General features: G+C 46.4%; 1 protein-coding gene across 6 annotated transcripts in view; it reads left to right on the plus strand.

Moving 5' to 3' along the window:
- celf1 (cugbp, Elav-like family member 1) overlaps positions 1–17,992 on the plus strand; it is a 56,864-nt gene that overhangs the window by 13,063 nt on the left and 25,809 nt on the right. For 4 of the 6 annotated variants that reach the window (XM_052029085.1, XM_052029083.1, XM_052029082.1 and 1 more), the window contains exons 1-3: positions 5,703–5,827; positions 13,615–13,802; positions 15,259–15,341. In XM_052029085.1, coding sequence (XP_051885045.1) covers positions 5,757–5,827; positions 13,615–13,802; positions 15,259–15,341 — 342 coding nt within the window. In that variant the 5' untranslated portion in view covers positions 5,703–5,756. Of the gene's footprint in view, positions 1–5,702; positions 5,828–11,746; positions 11,880–13,614; positions 13,803–15,258; positions 15,342–17,992 lie in introns of those variants that run through there. The other 2 variants (XM_052029088.1, XM_052029087.1) reach the window with 2 other exon arrangements.

Consider the following 17,992-nt stretch of genomic DNA (forward strand, 5'->3'; position numbering starts at 1 on the left):
AGTTCTAGGTACCTGAGCCAAGAGAAACCATTCCCTGTATCTACTCTGTCAACTAGTATAAACATGTCGTATGTTTTGATAAGATCACCTCGCATTCTTCTAAATTCCAGAGTGTATCAGCTTAATCTCACCTCAGGATCAATCCACCATCTCCAGTGTAAAGTCAGTTATTGTCAGTGAAAATATCTCAGTGACTGCTATGTGGGTAGATCTAACATGTTGCCTTCACTGAAGTTTAATGGCTCATCATTACGAGGCAGGGCTCTTTTGTCAGAGGGTTGCTAAAAATACCCTTGCCTGTTAGGTTTAAGGGCCATGTGACCTTTTCTGAGGGCCAAATATAGAAAGGAGAGTGGTAGGTACCATGCTCTGAGCTGTGCTGTCATGAGCTGGTGTTGGACTCGGTGTTCAATGAGAATCATGTGCTGAATACTTTAGGGTTCCTCTGTATGTGGGTGCTGTTTAATGGGCACAATTCACTGAGGGAGTTCAGCAAGTCCGAGCCTGAAGTATAGCGCTGCCAACTAATAGCTGCCTGAACAAACAAGTTTTGTCAATGTCCGATAATTTGCTGTGGAGAGTAATTCCTGCATAGTATATTGCCTAGTAGTTCATTTCAGTTATACTTTATTGTCATTCACGCATATGCTATAAAAACACATGGAGGAACGAAATGTCGTCTCCCCCAGACTCTCACAACAGAGGACATACATAGAACAGAGGACATACAAAAAAATTTGTGCAAGTACAAACTGGTGTGTACAGAATACAAAATTAGTGCAGGGTTAGTGCAAAACAGAGTTGGACGAAGAAAATCCAGAACTCAGTGTGTTGCACTAAATGTATAAACATGTTCAGCAGCAGCCAAAATATGCCATTGTGCAAACCAGGGCTTTTGACGTGGCATTTGTCTGAAACTGCCTCCAGGGTATTCAGGAGCCTGACAGCCTGGGGGAGAAAGCTGTTGTACAGTCTAGTAGAGCTGTTGACCCGATAATGATTGGGGGTGGATGTGACTGAAGTGTATTACAGTGACGGTTGTTACCTTACAGGGTGATCTTTTTTAAAAAAAAATCCACTGGCTCAGTTTGTTCTGTGACCCCAATATTCCTGCACTGTTTGGACCTTCTTAATCGCTGAAGCGGGAAAAAAAGTTTTCCCTTTTACTTCTGGGTCACTGAACATTTGAATTTGCCTACCAGGAAGGGGGTGTTTCGGAGACAGTCACACACTACTGCACTGAATGAGGGACGTGGAGTGAAGGAGGAATATTGACCGCCTATAACAAAAGCAGAAAATGCTGTGAGTGCTCAGCGGTCGGGCAACACCTGTGGAGTGAAGCAGATTCATACTTCCTCTTGTAATTGGAGATCAAACAAATTCTAAATGCAAAGAAAGGTGGAGGTGACTATTAGAGGGAGAACAAAAGGGGAATCTTTCTTACGGCTGCAGGCAGGAGAGGTGAATGGCAAAATAGGCGGGAGTGGACAGTCTGCAAAGTGGTCCCGAGCTTCTAGCCACTTGTCAATTGATTCACCATCCCTCTCCCACTCTGGCCCCTGTTTCCTCAGCCCCGTCTACGCAGTTCCAGTGAAGCTCAGCACCAACTTGAGGAAGACTACTTCATCTTCTAAACGGGTACAAGGCTCAACACCCGAGTACAACACTGTCAGCATCCCTGACATTTTCAGATTTCCCACATCCCTGTCACAATAATTTCAACATTCTAGTTCACAGCTCCAAGCTTTTGTTACCTGCACAATTCAGGTTGTTTGTTATTTAATCTTCCTTGCCTTAGGCCATTTTTAAAAATTATTTGTTCCCCTCCCTCTATTTGCAACCTTTTAATTTCTCTGAGGTATTTCATCTGTCCAAAATGTTTCTCTCGCCACCTGACCTGTTGAGTATTTCCAGCATTTTCTGTTCTAATTTCAGATTTCCAGCATTTTATTGTTGTAATATTGATTGCTTGCTGTTAAGTGTCTTTCATAAGATGCTGGCTGAGCTTAGGGTGTTGAGTGACTTGAGCAGCATTCACCCTGTGTGATAACGTGCAGGGGGCTAGTTCCTGGCGTCTGAGCTCTTCTTTCTCCCTGGTTAATTGATTTCTCAGTTCATTCTGGGTTGTGTCCCGATGCTGTAAGATAGACAGTCGTTTTCATGGTACTAGCCATCCTTGGGTAATGAACAGGTTCTGTTTTTACAGCCTCCATAAGTCGATGTCAGAAAATAACACAAAAAGTCACTCATACCTCCACAGTATTGTAATGAATTGCATCAAAATGTGTAAGACTGATAAGAAAGAGCAATTACTAAAAGCGGAGAGAGAGAGAAACAAATGTATGTATGCACTTTGGACTTTTGAATTTAGTATTTTGGGAGTTCGTTCTTATATGGGGTGGGGGGGGGTGTCCATAAGTTGGGTGTTTGTAACACAGGGACCACTTGTATCTCTGTTCTTCTCATGAGGGAAGACAACTTGTAACGTTTTTTTTCACAGGCAAAATCCAAAATGCATTGATGAGGGTTTTTAAATGACTTAATTATTCTATTTTGTGTTTAGTGTAGCTGCCCTGGTAAGGATCACATTCTGATAAGTTATAGTCATCCATCACAGAACAGGCCCTTCGGCCCACCGAGTCTGTGCTGACCATCAGCTGCCCATTTATATTATTCCTGCACTAATCCCATTTTGTTCACACGTTTTTCATCGACTGCCACTAGTCTCTGCCACTCTATGGAACAGTTTTGCAGAGACAAATTAACCTACCAACTCTCACTTGGAGGAAACCCACACGGTCACAGGGAGAACGTGCAGGCTCCACACAGTGCCGGAGGTCAGGATTGAACCTGGGTAGCAGCTCTAGACATCTGAACACCATGCCGCTCACAATGATTGCTCCCGCTGGATGAATCTACCCAATGACTGAGCCAAGCTGGACATATTGCTATGTCATTGACTGTTTCTATTTGTTCATGGGATGTGGAGTTGCTGGCTTAGCCAGCAGATATTGTCCATCTTTACTTTCCCCTGAACTCCGTGGCTTGCTACGGCATTAAACAGGACAGTTTCAAGTCAATACATTGTGCGTCCGGAGTCATATAAAGACCAGACTGGGAAGAAATGACTGATGGACATTGGCAACCAGCTGGGGCTTTATACCAATCCAATGATTTCATGTTGACCTTTACTGGAATGAAGTCTTTATTATAGATGATGCACAACATAAAGCCTGGAAGCCACATCCAGCACTTGGGATAGTTTGATGTGGTCCATCTTGGTGACCGCGAGCCCCCTGTGCTTGCCGTTCCTCTACCTGGACTTAGCTGCAGAGGCAACTTGGCTTGCTCCGTTCCCATTAACTGCCTCAGCTGCTGGTTAAGGCACATCAGAAACTCTGAAAATATAGTCATACTGTTAAAAAGTTTAAAAATAATGAAAACAAAATACCCAAACACTTAAACCACTTAAATATGAGAAAACTTTGATATCATTTAACTATCTTCAAATAACGAGTTCAAAAAATGTGTATTACTGGAACTTCATTCCCTGGGAACCATTCCTCTGTTGAAATCAATGAAGTCACTGAACCAACACTGGGTCTAACCTGGCACAAGTTCATTGTCTGGATTTCCCAGTGTAACTGCAGGAAATTGGCGCTGGGCCAGTGAAGCGGGAGTATAGTGTTGGAGCACAGTCAGAACGGCAAGCCTGAGGAGCTCTCAGGAAGTCAGGGCCTTCTGCAGTCACGCCTGTGGCCCACAGAAGTGTTTGGGATTGTCAGTCTGTTCTTTAAAAAACAAAAATCGGTTGGTTTTCAGTTGTCGCAGTGCTGCATAGAATGGGGAGAAATGGATTGGGACAAGTGACACGGGAGAGCCACAGAAGTTTGAAAAGATCAGCGTGATGAAATCAATGTGTTTGGATTTGTTCTTGGCTCCCAATTCTTTTTTTTGTGTGACGTTGGGGTTGTGGGGATAAGGGAGGGGCAGTACTGGGGAGGAAACACAGCAGTACTGCAGTAGTTAATGTGGCCAAAATCGTCACCATTCAAGCAGCGGCCCTGAGCTTGGTCTCAGTGGCAGAATCGAGGAGTTTGTTCTGTGGAGGTCCTGCAGGTCTGTTGTGTTTATCAGCAAAAGAGAAACAGGGTGGGTGAGTGGTTTATCAGCAGGTGCGTGGGTTTTTACATACAGGGTGTGTCCTCAGCAAAGTCAAATAGGAAGGCTGTGTCACTCCCAGAGAGATGCAAATACTAACGCACAAGTTGGAACAAACTCCTCGATTCTGCCACTGAGACCGAGTTCAGGGCCGTTGCCTGAAGGGTGATGATTTCGGCCACATTAACCATTGCCGTACTGCTGCGTATCCTCCCCAGCACCCCGCCCCCCCCCCCCCCTTCTCCCCACAACCCCACTCCCCCAACTTTCTCTCTCCTGGCCTCTCTTTCCAACCCCTCCCCAGCAGCCCACCCCCCCCCACCTTCCTAAATTGTCAAGACATAAGCATGACCCAAAGAATTTTTCAGTTTACAAAGCAATTTGTAGTTCAGGAATTGCAGCTGTTGTTTTCATTGCAGCCAGGTCCCAAGAACATTCCTCTTGTTTAGGATTGGGATTTGTCTTTGGTGATAATGAGCAAGGGTTAGATGTTATCTGGTAGTCTTAGGTTAACACTCTGCTTCATTGAAACACTGCTGTGGGGTCCTTTGTTCACTGCTTGCCTGGGGGGTGGGACGGGCAGGTAAGGCAGTCTCCAGGGTGATAGCCTCCCTCTTGCAGTGCTGCACTGGGGTGGCAGCTGAGCCGTTTGTGCTTAAGTCTCCGGAGCGGAACTGGGACCCACGAGCTGCAGCCGGCACCAAGAGCTGGCAACTGAACCCCGGTTCAGTCAGCGTTCTGGGGAGTCGGCTGTGTTCCACCTCCCCCCCTCTCCGCCGAGGCTAATATGTCCCAAAGGGCAAAGCCCAAAGCTGCAAGCAGGATCCTTGTGGGGTCTGACCACCACCTTCATTTCATATAACTACAGAACTTGCTTCCTATCCCAGTGTAAGGAGGGCACTTCCCTTCCCTTGCCCCCTGGTTCTGGCAGTCCTCAGCCCATTCATTCCATTACCTTTGTGCCTTGCCTGCCCCACATCCCCGCACCTTCCTACCCCACCCCCAACTTAATGGAAAGCAACTGAGCTCTGTGCTGATGTCAGACTGACTGACATTAATGGTGGATTAAAGCACCAGCAGGCTTTCATTCCCAATCATCAAGCGGCTGTATCATGATCAATCTGACAGTGGATCTGTCTAACGTTGCATTTTGGTACGCTTCGGTTGTACATTTTACAAAGACCTCGCTGACGCAGCACTTTCTATTGTGTGTCGGGGTGAGATAGTATTTGCGAGTTTGCCTCCCATTTAATCCAGTTGCTGTTCCATCTGATTCACTCCGTTCGGTCCAAACTGTTCCCGACGTGACTCCCAGGTTCTACAAGTCTCACCATTACCCCCATCCCCCCCTGTTCTCCACCACCTGTTAAACACAGCAGCTGCTGTTTGTGGGGGGGGGTGGTGAGGTTGTGAGTGTAAAAAGCCTTGAGTGTGAGCTGTTGTTAAACCCCTGCAGCACCTGTCCCCATCAGTCCTGCAGAGATTTTTTTTTGAAACACTTTTTTTTAAAAAAACTACTTTTTTGTTCTTATTTTGAGAAGTTGTGGAGCCTTGTAAAGAGAGGCCTGTCTCTGCCCTCAGCCTCATCCAGGAGAATGTCTTCCTTCAAGTTGGACTTCCTGCCGGAGATGATGGTGGATCACTGCACCCTGAGCTCTAACCCTGTGTGAGTAGGGACCACACTGTGCGTGTGGTGGGCGAACTGTGCTGTCAGGGCTACAGCAGACTTCTCAGCCACATGCTTTGCGAGCTTTCAACCTGTCTCTCTGCCTATCTCTGCGCTCATTGCTAGACCTCTAATACGCGTGCTTGGGAAGAGTAGCTACGTTTCAGAGCAAGTGTGGAAAATTACTTACCAAGGAATCCATGCAATTTTAATTCAAGTTTAACTGTTGTGTGCACATTACCAGTGTAGCTCCATAAAATTGTGAAATACCATACTATGTTTGCAAAGACAGACTTTTAGTCTACATCTAATCCTTTATCAACTTGGAGGATGTTAGATGGGTTAATGTTGAGGGACTTTTACTTTGTATCTAACCCATCCAATCCCTGAGAGTGTGTGAGGAAAAATGAAATTTGTCTTTGTGTTGCCGCAGTCTGATGCAGACTTGTTGATATAAGAATATTATGTATGTTTTTTTTTCAAGATTATGTAGTCAATCTGACATGACTTGCTCTCCCGTCTCAGACCTGAATGTTGCAACTGTCTTTCAGCATCCAAACCTTCTGGGTGAAGTGTTTCAAATTTCCACTATTTTGAATATGCTTGATTATTTCACCATGGAACAGTCTTGCTCTAATCTTATAGCTCTTTGTTTCTGGATTTTGCCAGCCGTAGTTGGTCATAGTTTATTTGTACCTATCCTATTAAATTACTCAATCATTTTAAACTGGCATTTTAAAGTTACTGCAGTGATCGTTTCAATTTTATTTCTCCGCCTCCTGCTCCCCTTCTCTCTCTACCTATCTGTTTCCCCACCCCCCCCCCCCCCCCCCCCCCCCCCCCCCCCCCCCCCCGGCTTATTCATTTCTGACCTACCAACTGCTGTTAAACTTTGAAGATTAAAATTAAAGAAATATATGCGGTGTTTTTTTAACAGCAATGTTTAAAGGGAAGAATACAACACGATAACATTTTGAGTGCAGGGAGATGGTCTGAGATGTGGGACTGATTGCTGGCATGGTTGTGATGGACTGAAAGAGTTACTTTTCAAGTGTAGTCTTTTTTATTAGAAATAATAGGCAGCAAGTTCCAAAGACCAAATCTAAGTGCTGTTTGGTGAGTTTAAAAGTATTGGCTCGGAACTTCATTTAGTCTTGCAGGGGATTTCTTTCACCCACCTGAAGGGGAGATGGAGCTGCAGTTAAGTACTTGACGATTAACAGAGCAGCATTCTCCTGGTGCTGCCTCTCCGGTGTTGAAGAAACCAGCTGTGGAGTGATAAGTGCAATCGGAACTAGTGTTTGGACTGGGCTTCAAGCCCGGTTTCTGTGAGGTGCCGTGGTTAATAGGATTTAGTCCCTGGGTTCGCTTATGGTTAATTGCTGCCACTATTATACATGTGGCTGTTGACCTAAGTTCCAAGTCTGTGCACTGAGTAGACTTTGCCAGTGAAGTGAAGATGGCCACCTTGTTGGGATTGTGGGCTCGGCATTCAGTATCTGCTGAGTTCGATCTTTGATGATGGACTGGACACAGCCTGACGGTGACCCTTGCGTGCAGAAACCAAGTGTCTTTTGACACATTCTAAGAGGGGGAAGACGTTGCAGCCAAAAATTGGATATAACGCTGCCCTAATTGGTTTGTGTGTGTGGTCCTGAGCATTGGGGAATACAGTCTGGGAGAGGGGTTTACTGGGGTGTTGGGGGAGATGGGTCGACTGGGATGTGGGGGGGAGGGGAGATGGGTCGACTGGGATGTGGGGGGGGAGGGGAGATGGGTCGAATAGGATGTGGGGGGGAGGGGAGATGGGTCGAATAGGATGTGGGGGGGAGGGGAGATGGGTCGAATGGGATGTGGCGGGGAGGGGAGATGGGTCGAATGGGATGTGGGGGGAGGGAGATGGGTCGAATGGGATGGGGGGAGGGGAGATGGGTCGACTGGGATGTGGGGGGGGAGGGGAGATGGGTCGACTGGGATGTGGGGGGGGCAGAAGGGTTGACTGAGACGGGGGGGTGGGGGGGAGAAGGGACTGGCAGTAACCTGGAGTCAAGGGGAAATAAAGGAGGAGAACAATTGAAGAGAATTGATTCATTCCAGCATAGCGAGTTACAGGGTGCATGGGACTTCGGGAGGGAACCTGGATTGACTTGAAGGGAATAGAGGAATGGACCATGGCGAGGATGGTATTTGGGGAAATAAAAAACAATCTTAAGTGGTGAGGACTTGGATGGGAGTTTTAATTTAAGCCCTGTTACCAAGGTGTAAGCAGACATTCCTTGAAGTAGACCCCTATAGAGTAGAAAGCTTAGCACGTGGCTGAAAAGAAGATTGAGGTCTCTTGGCTGGAGTTTGAGGAGGAATCTGGGAAAATGGGTATAATTTCTACTCAGGCGCAAGGAAATTCATGAGAACCTGACAGAATGGGTTCAGTTTTTGCTAACAGTGAACATGCAGGAAATTAGAATCATTCGGAATCTGATCATGAACAAGTTGTTTGTGCATTCAACTAGAGCAGCATTCTCCTACATGGGTGGTTGTTGTTGACAAAGGATAACCTCTAAATAGTGAGAGCCAAGAACGTAGAAGGCCTTGAATAATTTGAGAGGTCAAAAGTGTCAGGGCAATGGAAAACAAAATGAACTGCAATTTCTGTCATTGATCACTTGTACCATGTATTTTCTCCAGGCACTACTAGAACTCAAATTGGAGATTTATTGCTAACGGGGGAGTAGTTGTATAAATGAACATTTCGGTGAGGAAGGGTGGTACATTCAGGGGCATCAGGGTGATTGGCCTACGCCTTCCAAAGAGGGACGATTGAGTTAGGGAGGATGATAATTGTGAAAAGAATGGAAGTGTTGACTGATGAGAGGGAGGAGTTGATGTACAACTGAAAAGGAAGTTGTGCATTATCTGCTTTGGAAGGGAGGGGTGCACAAAGCACAGGGTAGAACAAGAGCTGAAGTTGGATAGCGAAGCTAAAAAGAGCAAAGGGACTGGCTGCAAGATGAGTGTGGCTGAGGTGTGTTGCTGTTAGGGGTCCAGAAAAGAGCGCAGTGATTTTGGAAGCAAAGCCTACAAAATCTACCCATTTAGAATATAAAGTTAGTGGTAGTAAAATAGGAATTTGGCATGAGCTTGCCTTGAGGTATCTCCTGGGCTGATGAGATTTGACTTCATTGGAGAGGGAAATCTTTCAGCCTGTGACTCATAGATATGATTAAAAAGGGTAGGTATGAAAGATTGGGAGTTTGTCAGGCCAGAGGGATTCATTAGGAAGGGGTATGGTAACAGAGTAGGATGGGTGGGCCATGTATCCATGGGTTGATGCAATGAAGTGCTTAGAGATCGTTGGCATGACCTGATGGTAGCAAAATTACAATTGGCATAAGGGTGGCTGGAACCAATCAGGTGGTGTGTGAGATTGAGGAAAGAACTGTGTGGAAGGATCAGTAGAAGCAGAGCAAGTTATGTCCCCTAAAGTGAGGACATGCTAAGTTGATTGAGGGCAATAGGGAAAGAATTCTCAGCAAGGGTGCTCCAAAGACAGTAACCTATGATTGAAAGCTCAACACTGAAGTCTTTGATGGATAAGCTATAGTTGAAAATGAAGATAGTCAGAGACTCCCACATCTTCCCTGTGAAGGTTTTAGAATAGCAACACTAAGTTGTCAAGAACTGAGGGATGCTACTGTTCTCCTTTGACATTGGTTAGGAGAAAATAGACACTTGCTTGTTTGAAGTGGTGATTGGGAGCACTCTTAGGAGGATTTGGAAGTCTACCAATGCAGTTGGAAGGTGCTTAAGGGAACCTGAACAACCCAAGGATCGAGGAATGGGAAGAGAACTGTTGTTTGACCTCATGCTATTGTGCTGGAGTGGTTCAGGGTTAGGAAATATGCTCATGTGAATACTTAGTCATCCAGTCCATTGTAACCATGGGCACATGCATGATGACTGGCACGGAGCTGATAGAGGCCGCAGGTCTGTCCAGCTGATGCAAGAATGTCATGTGGGGGGTGTCAGACACTATATGGAATGCTTGGCTGATGGAGGAGTTTAGGCATATCTGAGGGGCTGGGGAGCGGGAACCTGCTTGACGGCCAGTCTCCATGCACAAGTGACCAAGAAGCCACATTAACTACAATTGGGAAGTGGAGCTAAATGAGCTGAGTTCAAGTTCGGCTTCATTAAACTAAGTTACTGCAGAACAGTCAGAGCTCTAATTAATTTAATAATTGTAGCTATACTTGGGACTACAGTGCAGTAACTGTTTGAGCTCAGATGAGAGAGCCTAAGACTGGTCCACTGTCTATCCACAAGCGTACATTGTTTCGCCAGAAGGCTCTGGGTTGGCTTTACTGTGCAGCTTCGAGTCTGGGCACCAACACCCGAGACCCCACTGCCACCTTATCGTGTTTAAAACCATGGAGCTTACATTGGGAGGAAAGATGGTGGTTGTCAAGGGAGTGGGATTGTTGTGGTGTTTACCCTCTGACTGAACTGGTCATATACCGTGTCTCCGTTAAGCAGAAATAAAGTATGGCAGATTCATGCTAATTGAGGTTCCAGATTGTACCTGGTGTGTTTGTTGTGACTCACTGGTCACCTGGTTAAAACAGATAGTTGAGAAAGAAACCTTCTCACAGTACGTATCTGTGGCCTCGTGGCAGGACATTACTGAGCCATGAACACTGCAGGGAGATGGAACAGTGTGTCATGTTCCGCTGTTAAAGATTTACATTGACTTTAGGTGGACCAGAGTCAGTTTAATGTGGAAGGTTTGGGTTACTGGTCAGTGCAGCTGCCTTCAGTGGCACTTGAAGCCCACACGAGGCTGGGCCCAGTGAATGCCCAAGACCTGTTTTTTTCCGGATGCAGGTATATCCGGAAAGTGTCCTATGTGGAGAGATGAGTCCACACAGAGTAGATTTGTGGCTCTGCCTGTGAAATTCCCTTCAGTTCAGTGCTCTCAGGGGGTTTTGAACTGTTTTTAAACATCTCTGATAGTATTTTACGATGTCAGACTATCAAATAATTAGAAATACCAAATTAAAGTGAAATAATTCACATTTACCCGCACTTAATTTTCCCTCAGGATTACAACTCCATTCAAAAGCATGGGGCCGATGTTTCTGTTCCAGGCAGCCCCTCTCTCCAGGATGTCGGTGTGTCACTCGGCTCAGTAGTGTGTTTGGCGGTGGGGTAGGAGGGCAGCATCTGATCGGGCCCCCCCCCCCCCCCCCCCCCAGTGCATTCTCAGACTTCTGTATCTGCTGAGCATCCAAGGCGAGCTGAGCTGCGACCAGCCTCCAGCGGATGGTCCCTTGCCTCGTAAACCGGGGGCTCCGCTGCTCCTTGTCTGAATGCCTTTGGTCCTCGCAGCAGAACGACAACCGTGGCAGCTCCACAACCGTGGCAGCTCCACTTGTGGACAGTGGAGCAGTGGAGAAGGAATTGCTGAGCAACAGATTGTTGGTGGGACCCAATCTCAAGTTTGGCGGGGGGATGGGGGGGGAGGAGGTGGTGGGATGTCCCATGTGGTTATTCCAGGCCAAGTCCCCCAAGAATGGGTGCACCAGGTGTTATATATCCCTGGGGACTTCTGCTAGCAGACATGCTGAGTGAGATACTAGCGGATACAGGTGTACTGAGTGACTTATCCCAGGATGGATGTGGGGAATTGAGTTGAGTGGGTTGTCCCAATGAATCCATTCTGGAGTAGGACGCAGATATGTAGAGGCAGCATATTGAACACACTGCTCCTGAAACTTGGGTCCTTGATTACTGGGATAGAAACAACAGGAGCGGTTGACGCTGTGTTGGGCTGGATCATCCAAACCTTGCAGCCTGTCTGTACTTCCAGTGCTGGTTGGAAGGATCGACATAGTCCCTCAGCTCTCGCTGACTGCCCACCTGCTGGAGAAGCTGATCCCTCACCGTGCCACCGGGAGCTGAATCGCCTGACCCTCCTCGCACAAGCGAATGGCTTCGTCTTCCAGCAGTCCCGGGGCTCGGCCAGAGATTTCCAAGGCACCTGGACTGCTGAGTGGTAGGAGATCTAGAATGAGACTCGGGTACAGGAGCCTCCTGCTTATTTGCGATGGGGGAAGATTGTGGGAGTTAATGCAGTTCATGCCATAAAATAATGTCTTATTTAAAATTGTGTTAGTTCTGTTTGTATTAATGTATCTAAATAATACAAACAGAGGGATTAAGTAGTTCTGGACTGCATTACTTGATTATTATAGACGGTAAAGTGAGGTGAAATTCTGCTGAAGACAGAGCGGGGTAGCATTCTATGCATTTAAAACTCTTTGGCAGGGAAGCTGGGCTCTTTCATTGGCCTTTGTTTTACGCGCCTCTGAAATATTGTAGGGGGGAATATTGAGTTGTGTATCAATCACTGCACCATATTCAAGCCAGACGTGATCAGATTACGATAGGAGCAGCCAGCATTGATAGAGATATTTTCTGCAATATTCTCCCCTGCTCTATAATCTATCCATTGTATCTTGGCTGAGACTCTCTGTTGCATTCATACTGCTACAAATTATTTCAACACAGTTGTATTTTTGTTATATGTCGCGTGCTGTAAATTATTTATAATTTTTTCCCAGTGCTATGCAGAAGTCACCTTTTAAATGGATGGCCAGACAAAGTACCGAGTCGCGTGCCAAGAGTAACAGAAATGCCCTAAACAGGTTGCCTGCTCAGCTTCCATTGGTGCCTTCACACTACACAGTATCAGACCACTTCATCTTCACTCTCACTGTGTATCATGGGAATCTGGCGTTTGGGAATCACACGCATAAGCATTGCCAACACTTCTATGCAGTTAGTTTGCAAAATATCGAACTAAATTTGGCAAGGCTTGTTTCATGTCATTGGTGAAAAACACAAATTGGAATTTAAGTTTATTGCCATGCCTGGATAAGAGTAAAATGTTGCTGCAAGAGTTCATCCTGAGCCCAGCACGGTACTTACAGTTTATTCTGTGCCAACGTCCTTGAGAATGTGTTGGAATATTACACAGTAATTAGTGGCATTGGAAGAACGCAAAAAACTCGGATAAAATATGGATTTAAGGCTTGTTCAACACCTTGCACAGAATTTGTTTTCACTTTTAACTCTGAGGGTACATGGTTTCATTTGTCAGCTTTTTTGCCTTTTTTTTCATGTTTTTCTTTGGCTTGCATTCTGAAGGCCCCAGTGAAGAACCCTTATCTTGATTAACACTGGCCTATTGGTATTCCCACATACCTTCATAGCGACAGGTGTCAGGCCTTGCCTATAGTTAACAGAGAGGCTCTGGGCGGTGGGGGGGTTGGGGGGAGCTTTCATGTTGACAGCACCAGTGGGGTACACGAGAGGGCCAGTGGCACGTCAGTGATGGGTGAGCGCCAGGGAAACTTCATGGGGTCACCCTGCTGAATGCGCTCAGGAGCTCAGCAGACTTGCCTGTCACCACTGAGTGGGCAGGTGAACGTCTTCCTCAGGTAGTCTGGCCCATTAATATAGCATCATTAAGGTGATTAAAATGCTGCCCTCTCTTTGCTTGCACCGGCCCCATGTCTGGTGGTTGTTTCCCCCCATCTTGCTCTGTCCCGCATTCTCTCTTCTTTACAGTCTGTGGTCTGTCTTCTGGCATGCTTACAGCCACCAGCCTTCCCCACCTCCCCCCCCCCCCCCCCCCGCCCCCCCCCCCCACCACCACACACACAGTCTGCTTGCACACCCAGCCAAACTTTTGGACCAATGCTTGTTGCTGTTTCTCCTTTGTGCAGATCAAAGAAAATGAACGGGTCTCTGGATCACCCCGACCAGCCCGACATTGACTCCATCAAGATGTTTGTGGGTCAGATTCCGAGGTCCTGGTCAGAAAAAGAGCTGAAGGAACTCTTTGAGCAGTACGGTGTTGTGTATGAGATCAATGTACTCCGCGACAGAAGTCAAAACCCTCCTCAGAGTAAAGGTGAGCTTGCTAAATTCTATTCCCCTTTCCCTTCAGGTCAGCTCCACCAAAGCCCGAGGTTAGCTTGTGCAGCGGTTGCATAACGCAGTTCAGCTCTGGATTATGTGCTGTATGAAAATTCAGTCATTAGCTTCCGGCTGGCTCAAGTTGTCGAGCTGGTTATGATACAAGCTCCCTTGAATAGATGCCAGGCTTCAGGGGTCCCTTGGTTTCTGGGAGCCATGGGAATTTGTGAGCTGCAGGCAGGTAATGACCTCTAGTCACAGAATCATACAGCCCGAAAACAAGCCCTTCGGCCCAACTGGTCCATGCCGACCAAGATTCCTATCTGAGCTAGTCCCATTTGCCTGTATTTGACCCATATCCCTCCAAACCTTTGCTATCCATGTACTTGTCCAAGTGTCTTTTAAATGTCGTAAACTTACCTGCCTCAACCATTTCCTCTGGTAGCTCATTCCATATACAGACTGCCCTCTGGGTGGAAGAAGTTGCCCTTCAGGTTCCTATTAAATCTATCCCCTCTCACCTTAAACCTATAGCCTCTAGTTCTTGATTCCACAACTCTGGGCAAAAGACTGTGTGCATTCACCCTGTCTGTGCCCATCATGTTTCATACAACTCTCTTAAGATCACTCCTCAGTCTGCTGTGCTCCAAGTAATAAAGTCCCAGCCTGCCCAACCTCTCGCTATAACACGAGCCCTTTCTGGGACTGGATGGATTGAAAAGAGGCAGGGGGACAGCAGTGTTAAATGTGGACCATGCATTGCTGAAGTTGCCGAGGGCTCTGGAGCCCGTGTCATACGGCACAGAAGCAGGCCACCATCGGCAGTAATCCCATCTCCCAGCACTGGGTCCATAGCTTTCCACGTCTTCGCAATTCATGTGCTAGTTTAGACACTGAGTGAATGCGAGAGTCTCTGCCTACACCAACCACTCAGTGTGTTCCAGATTCCAACTACTTTCTGGGTGGAAAAAAGCTCCTCCCCAGTTTCCCCCCTGGACTTGTTACCCCTTGCCCTATACCTATACCCTCGAGTTTTAGACACTTCTGCTATGGGTTGAGTTGCCTGCTAGCTACGCTCCTCATAATTCTGTACACCTGTTGCAAGGAGTGGTAGTAGGGAAGTGATGGGTGGGATACATGATGACAGAGTGACCTGTGCAGCGGCTCAGGTGACTGTTCTCTGCCGGTGTATACATGATGCACAAGGGCTGGTACAGGCTAGTGTCCCCTCAAGTTAAAGTGGAGCATCGTTGAGCATCAGCGGAACCTAGCTACTTTGCTTTGGGTTGAACTGTACGCGAGTCTTCACCGTACTTTGGGGGGAAGGGAAAGGTGGAGCAACTGAGAATTGATCAATCTCTCGGCCAAAGCAGACCTGGGGAGGCCTGGGAGTTGCTGGAATTTGACAGGTGGGGCTGTTCCTGCTGTTTAATTTATGCGTCTCTTTCTAGGTTGTTGCTTTGTAACGTTTTATACCCGTAAAGCAGCGCTAGAAGCACAAAATGCCCTTCACAATATGAAGATTTTGCCTGGGGTGAGTACGTCCGTATTAGCTGCCACACTTTAGTCGGAGTAGAGGTACATCTGCGAAAGGACTGTGGTTCTACCTTTTAAACAGAGCTGGCCTGCAGTTAGGTGCGTGCCACAGTTACTTAAGCACAGTTGCTGGCCTTGCTGTGAGGCATGAAGGATCTGTATTGACAGGAGGTCAGAGGCTATTGGGAAATGCAGGACAGTCCCAGGGATCAAATTTGCCTGTTACAGCATGAATAACTTGTGCCTAGTGTTCCAGCAATCTACTTTGTCAGTTATTCACACTGCCAGCTGAGGATCTTGCAATGAATTTCAGCAATGTTTATGTCAAGGTCCCACTTGGCAGGCTTTCCTAAAAAGTAAAAGCCCACGGGGGAGTGGCAAGTTGGATCCAAAACTGGCGCAGTTGCAGGAAGGTATGGGTGTTGGTGATAGATGGTTTTTGTGACTGGAAAGCTGTTATCAGTGGGGTTCCACAGATCTCGGTACTCAGTCCCTTGCATTTTATAATGAATGATTTAGACAAATGCAGAGGCATGATAAAAAAGTTTGCAGATGATAAAAAATTTGACCGAGTGTTGTGACAGTGAGGAGGAATTGCAAAATTATTTAGTCTGTGCAGTGGCAAATAGAATTAGTCCAGAGAAGTGTGAGGTAGTGCTTTTAGGAAGGTGCAGCAAGTATTAGAGGACTGGAGAAATAAAGCAGCTATAAAGGTATAAGCAGCAAATGCTGTAGATACTCAGCCACTCAACGTCAAGCAGCATCAGTCAGGAGACACTCCTCCCCTCACACCCTCACACCCCTCTCTCCCACCCACCCAAACCCCTGCTGCGCACCCCCCCCGCCCCCCCGGCTATGGGTTAAGTCTCCTACTAGTTATCTCCCTCTTAGTTCTATACACCTCGTGCAAGGAGTGATAATAGGGAGGGGATGAGTGGGATACATGATGACAACGACCAATGTTGCAGCTAAGGTGACTGTTATCTGAGAAAGTCAAGTTTATTGTCATACATGTGTGTGCACAGGTCCAATGAAAAACCTACTTGCGGCATCACAGGCACGTCAGATAATTAGCATTCACAAGAAAAACATAAATTAAACATTTTTACAAGAAAGAACACAAAAACAAAGTCCATTTTAGTGCAAAGTGGTCATAGTGTTGGTATACTGTAGTGATGAAGGTTGTGCCGGTTGGTTCAAGAACCAAATGGTTGAAGGGAAGTAGCTGTTCTTGAACCTGGTGGTGTGGGGGCTTCAGGCTTCTGTACCTCCTGCCGATGGTAGTGGTGAGAAGATGGCACGGCCCGGATGGCAGGGACCTTTGATGATGGACATTGCCTTCTTAAGGCAGTGCCTCATGTAGATACCACCGATGGTGCGGAGGGATGTGCCCGCAATGTATTGGGCTGAGTCCACCACTCTCTGCAGCTTCTTGTGTTCCTGTGCATTCGAATTGCAGTCCCAGACCATGATGCAACCAGTCAGGATACTTTTAACAGTACATTTGTAGAAATTTGTTAGAGTGTTAGAAGTCTGTTGGTGTACACGTGAGGCACAAGGACTGGTACAGGCCAGTGTCCCCTCAAGTTAAAGTGGAGCGTCAGTGAAGTGAAATCCAATAGTCCGTCTATTGCCGACGGTATAGGTTAAAGATAGTAATAAATCAAAGGTAGAGGTTTATGAAGTTGATAAATAGCAGTGTGCCTGTAGTTTGGAAGCATTTCATAATTCAACAAAGGAAGACCAAGAAATTGATAACCTAAGGGAGAATAGAGCAAGAGATTAAACTGGTAAACATATATACAGACGTAAGAGCTAGTGTAGGTATATATGAAGAAAAGATTTAACAGATGGATGTGAGAGTTTATAATGGGGAATAAGAAAATCGTAGAGAAATTTAACAAAATATTTTGTGTCTGCCTTCACAAGAGAAGACACAGCAACTCTGCTGGAGAGCCAAGTCTGGTGAAAGGAGGAACTGAAGGAAACTAGTATTAGCTAAACAAACCAAAGAAGTTGGTGTGTCTTAAAGCCATCACATCCAAAGGACCCCACAATCCACACCTCCAAGTTTTGAAAGAGATGACAGAACCTCTGGATATCATCTTCAACAATCCTCTAGCTTCATACAGATTGGAGGGTAGCAAATGCAATCCCACTATGGAAGGAAGGAAAGAACGAAAGAGCGAACAAGAATCTACCAACTGGCTAGGAAAATAACAGTAGTAGGGAATGTGCCAGTAACAATAATGAAGGATCTAATAACAAAACATCTGGAAAAGAATAGGATTGAGCAGAGTCAGCATGGACTCATGGAAGGGAAATCATGTTTGACTAATTTATTGTTCTTTAATATGCATATTTTTATTCTTATTTCCATATGCCATTCAGCCTTCACATCAATGCTGGCTGTCAGAGCAATCAATCCCATTTCCCAGCATGTTTCCTTAACCACCTAATCTCGCTCATGCCCGTGGATGTGTATTTGGTCTTTCTGGAGGCTTTTGGTAAGATTCCACACAGAAACTTGGTCAGCAAGTTTTGAGTACACGGAATTGGGGATAGTATACTGGTGTGGGCTGAGAATTGGTTAAGAAAGCAAAGACTGGGAATAAGGGGGTCCTTCTCAGTTTGGCAGGCTGTGACTAG

The sequence above is a fragment of the Pristis pectinata genome, chromosome 14, assembly GCF_009764475.1.
Source record: "Pristis pectinata isolate sPriPec2 chromosome 14, sPriPec2.1.pri, whole genome shotgun sequence".
Taxonomy (NCBI): domain Eukaryota; kingdom Metazoa; phylum Chordata; class Chondrichthyes; order Rhinopristiformes; family Pristidae; genus Pristis; species Pristis pectinata.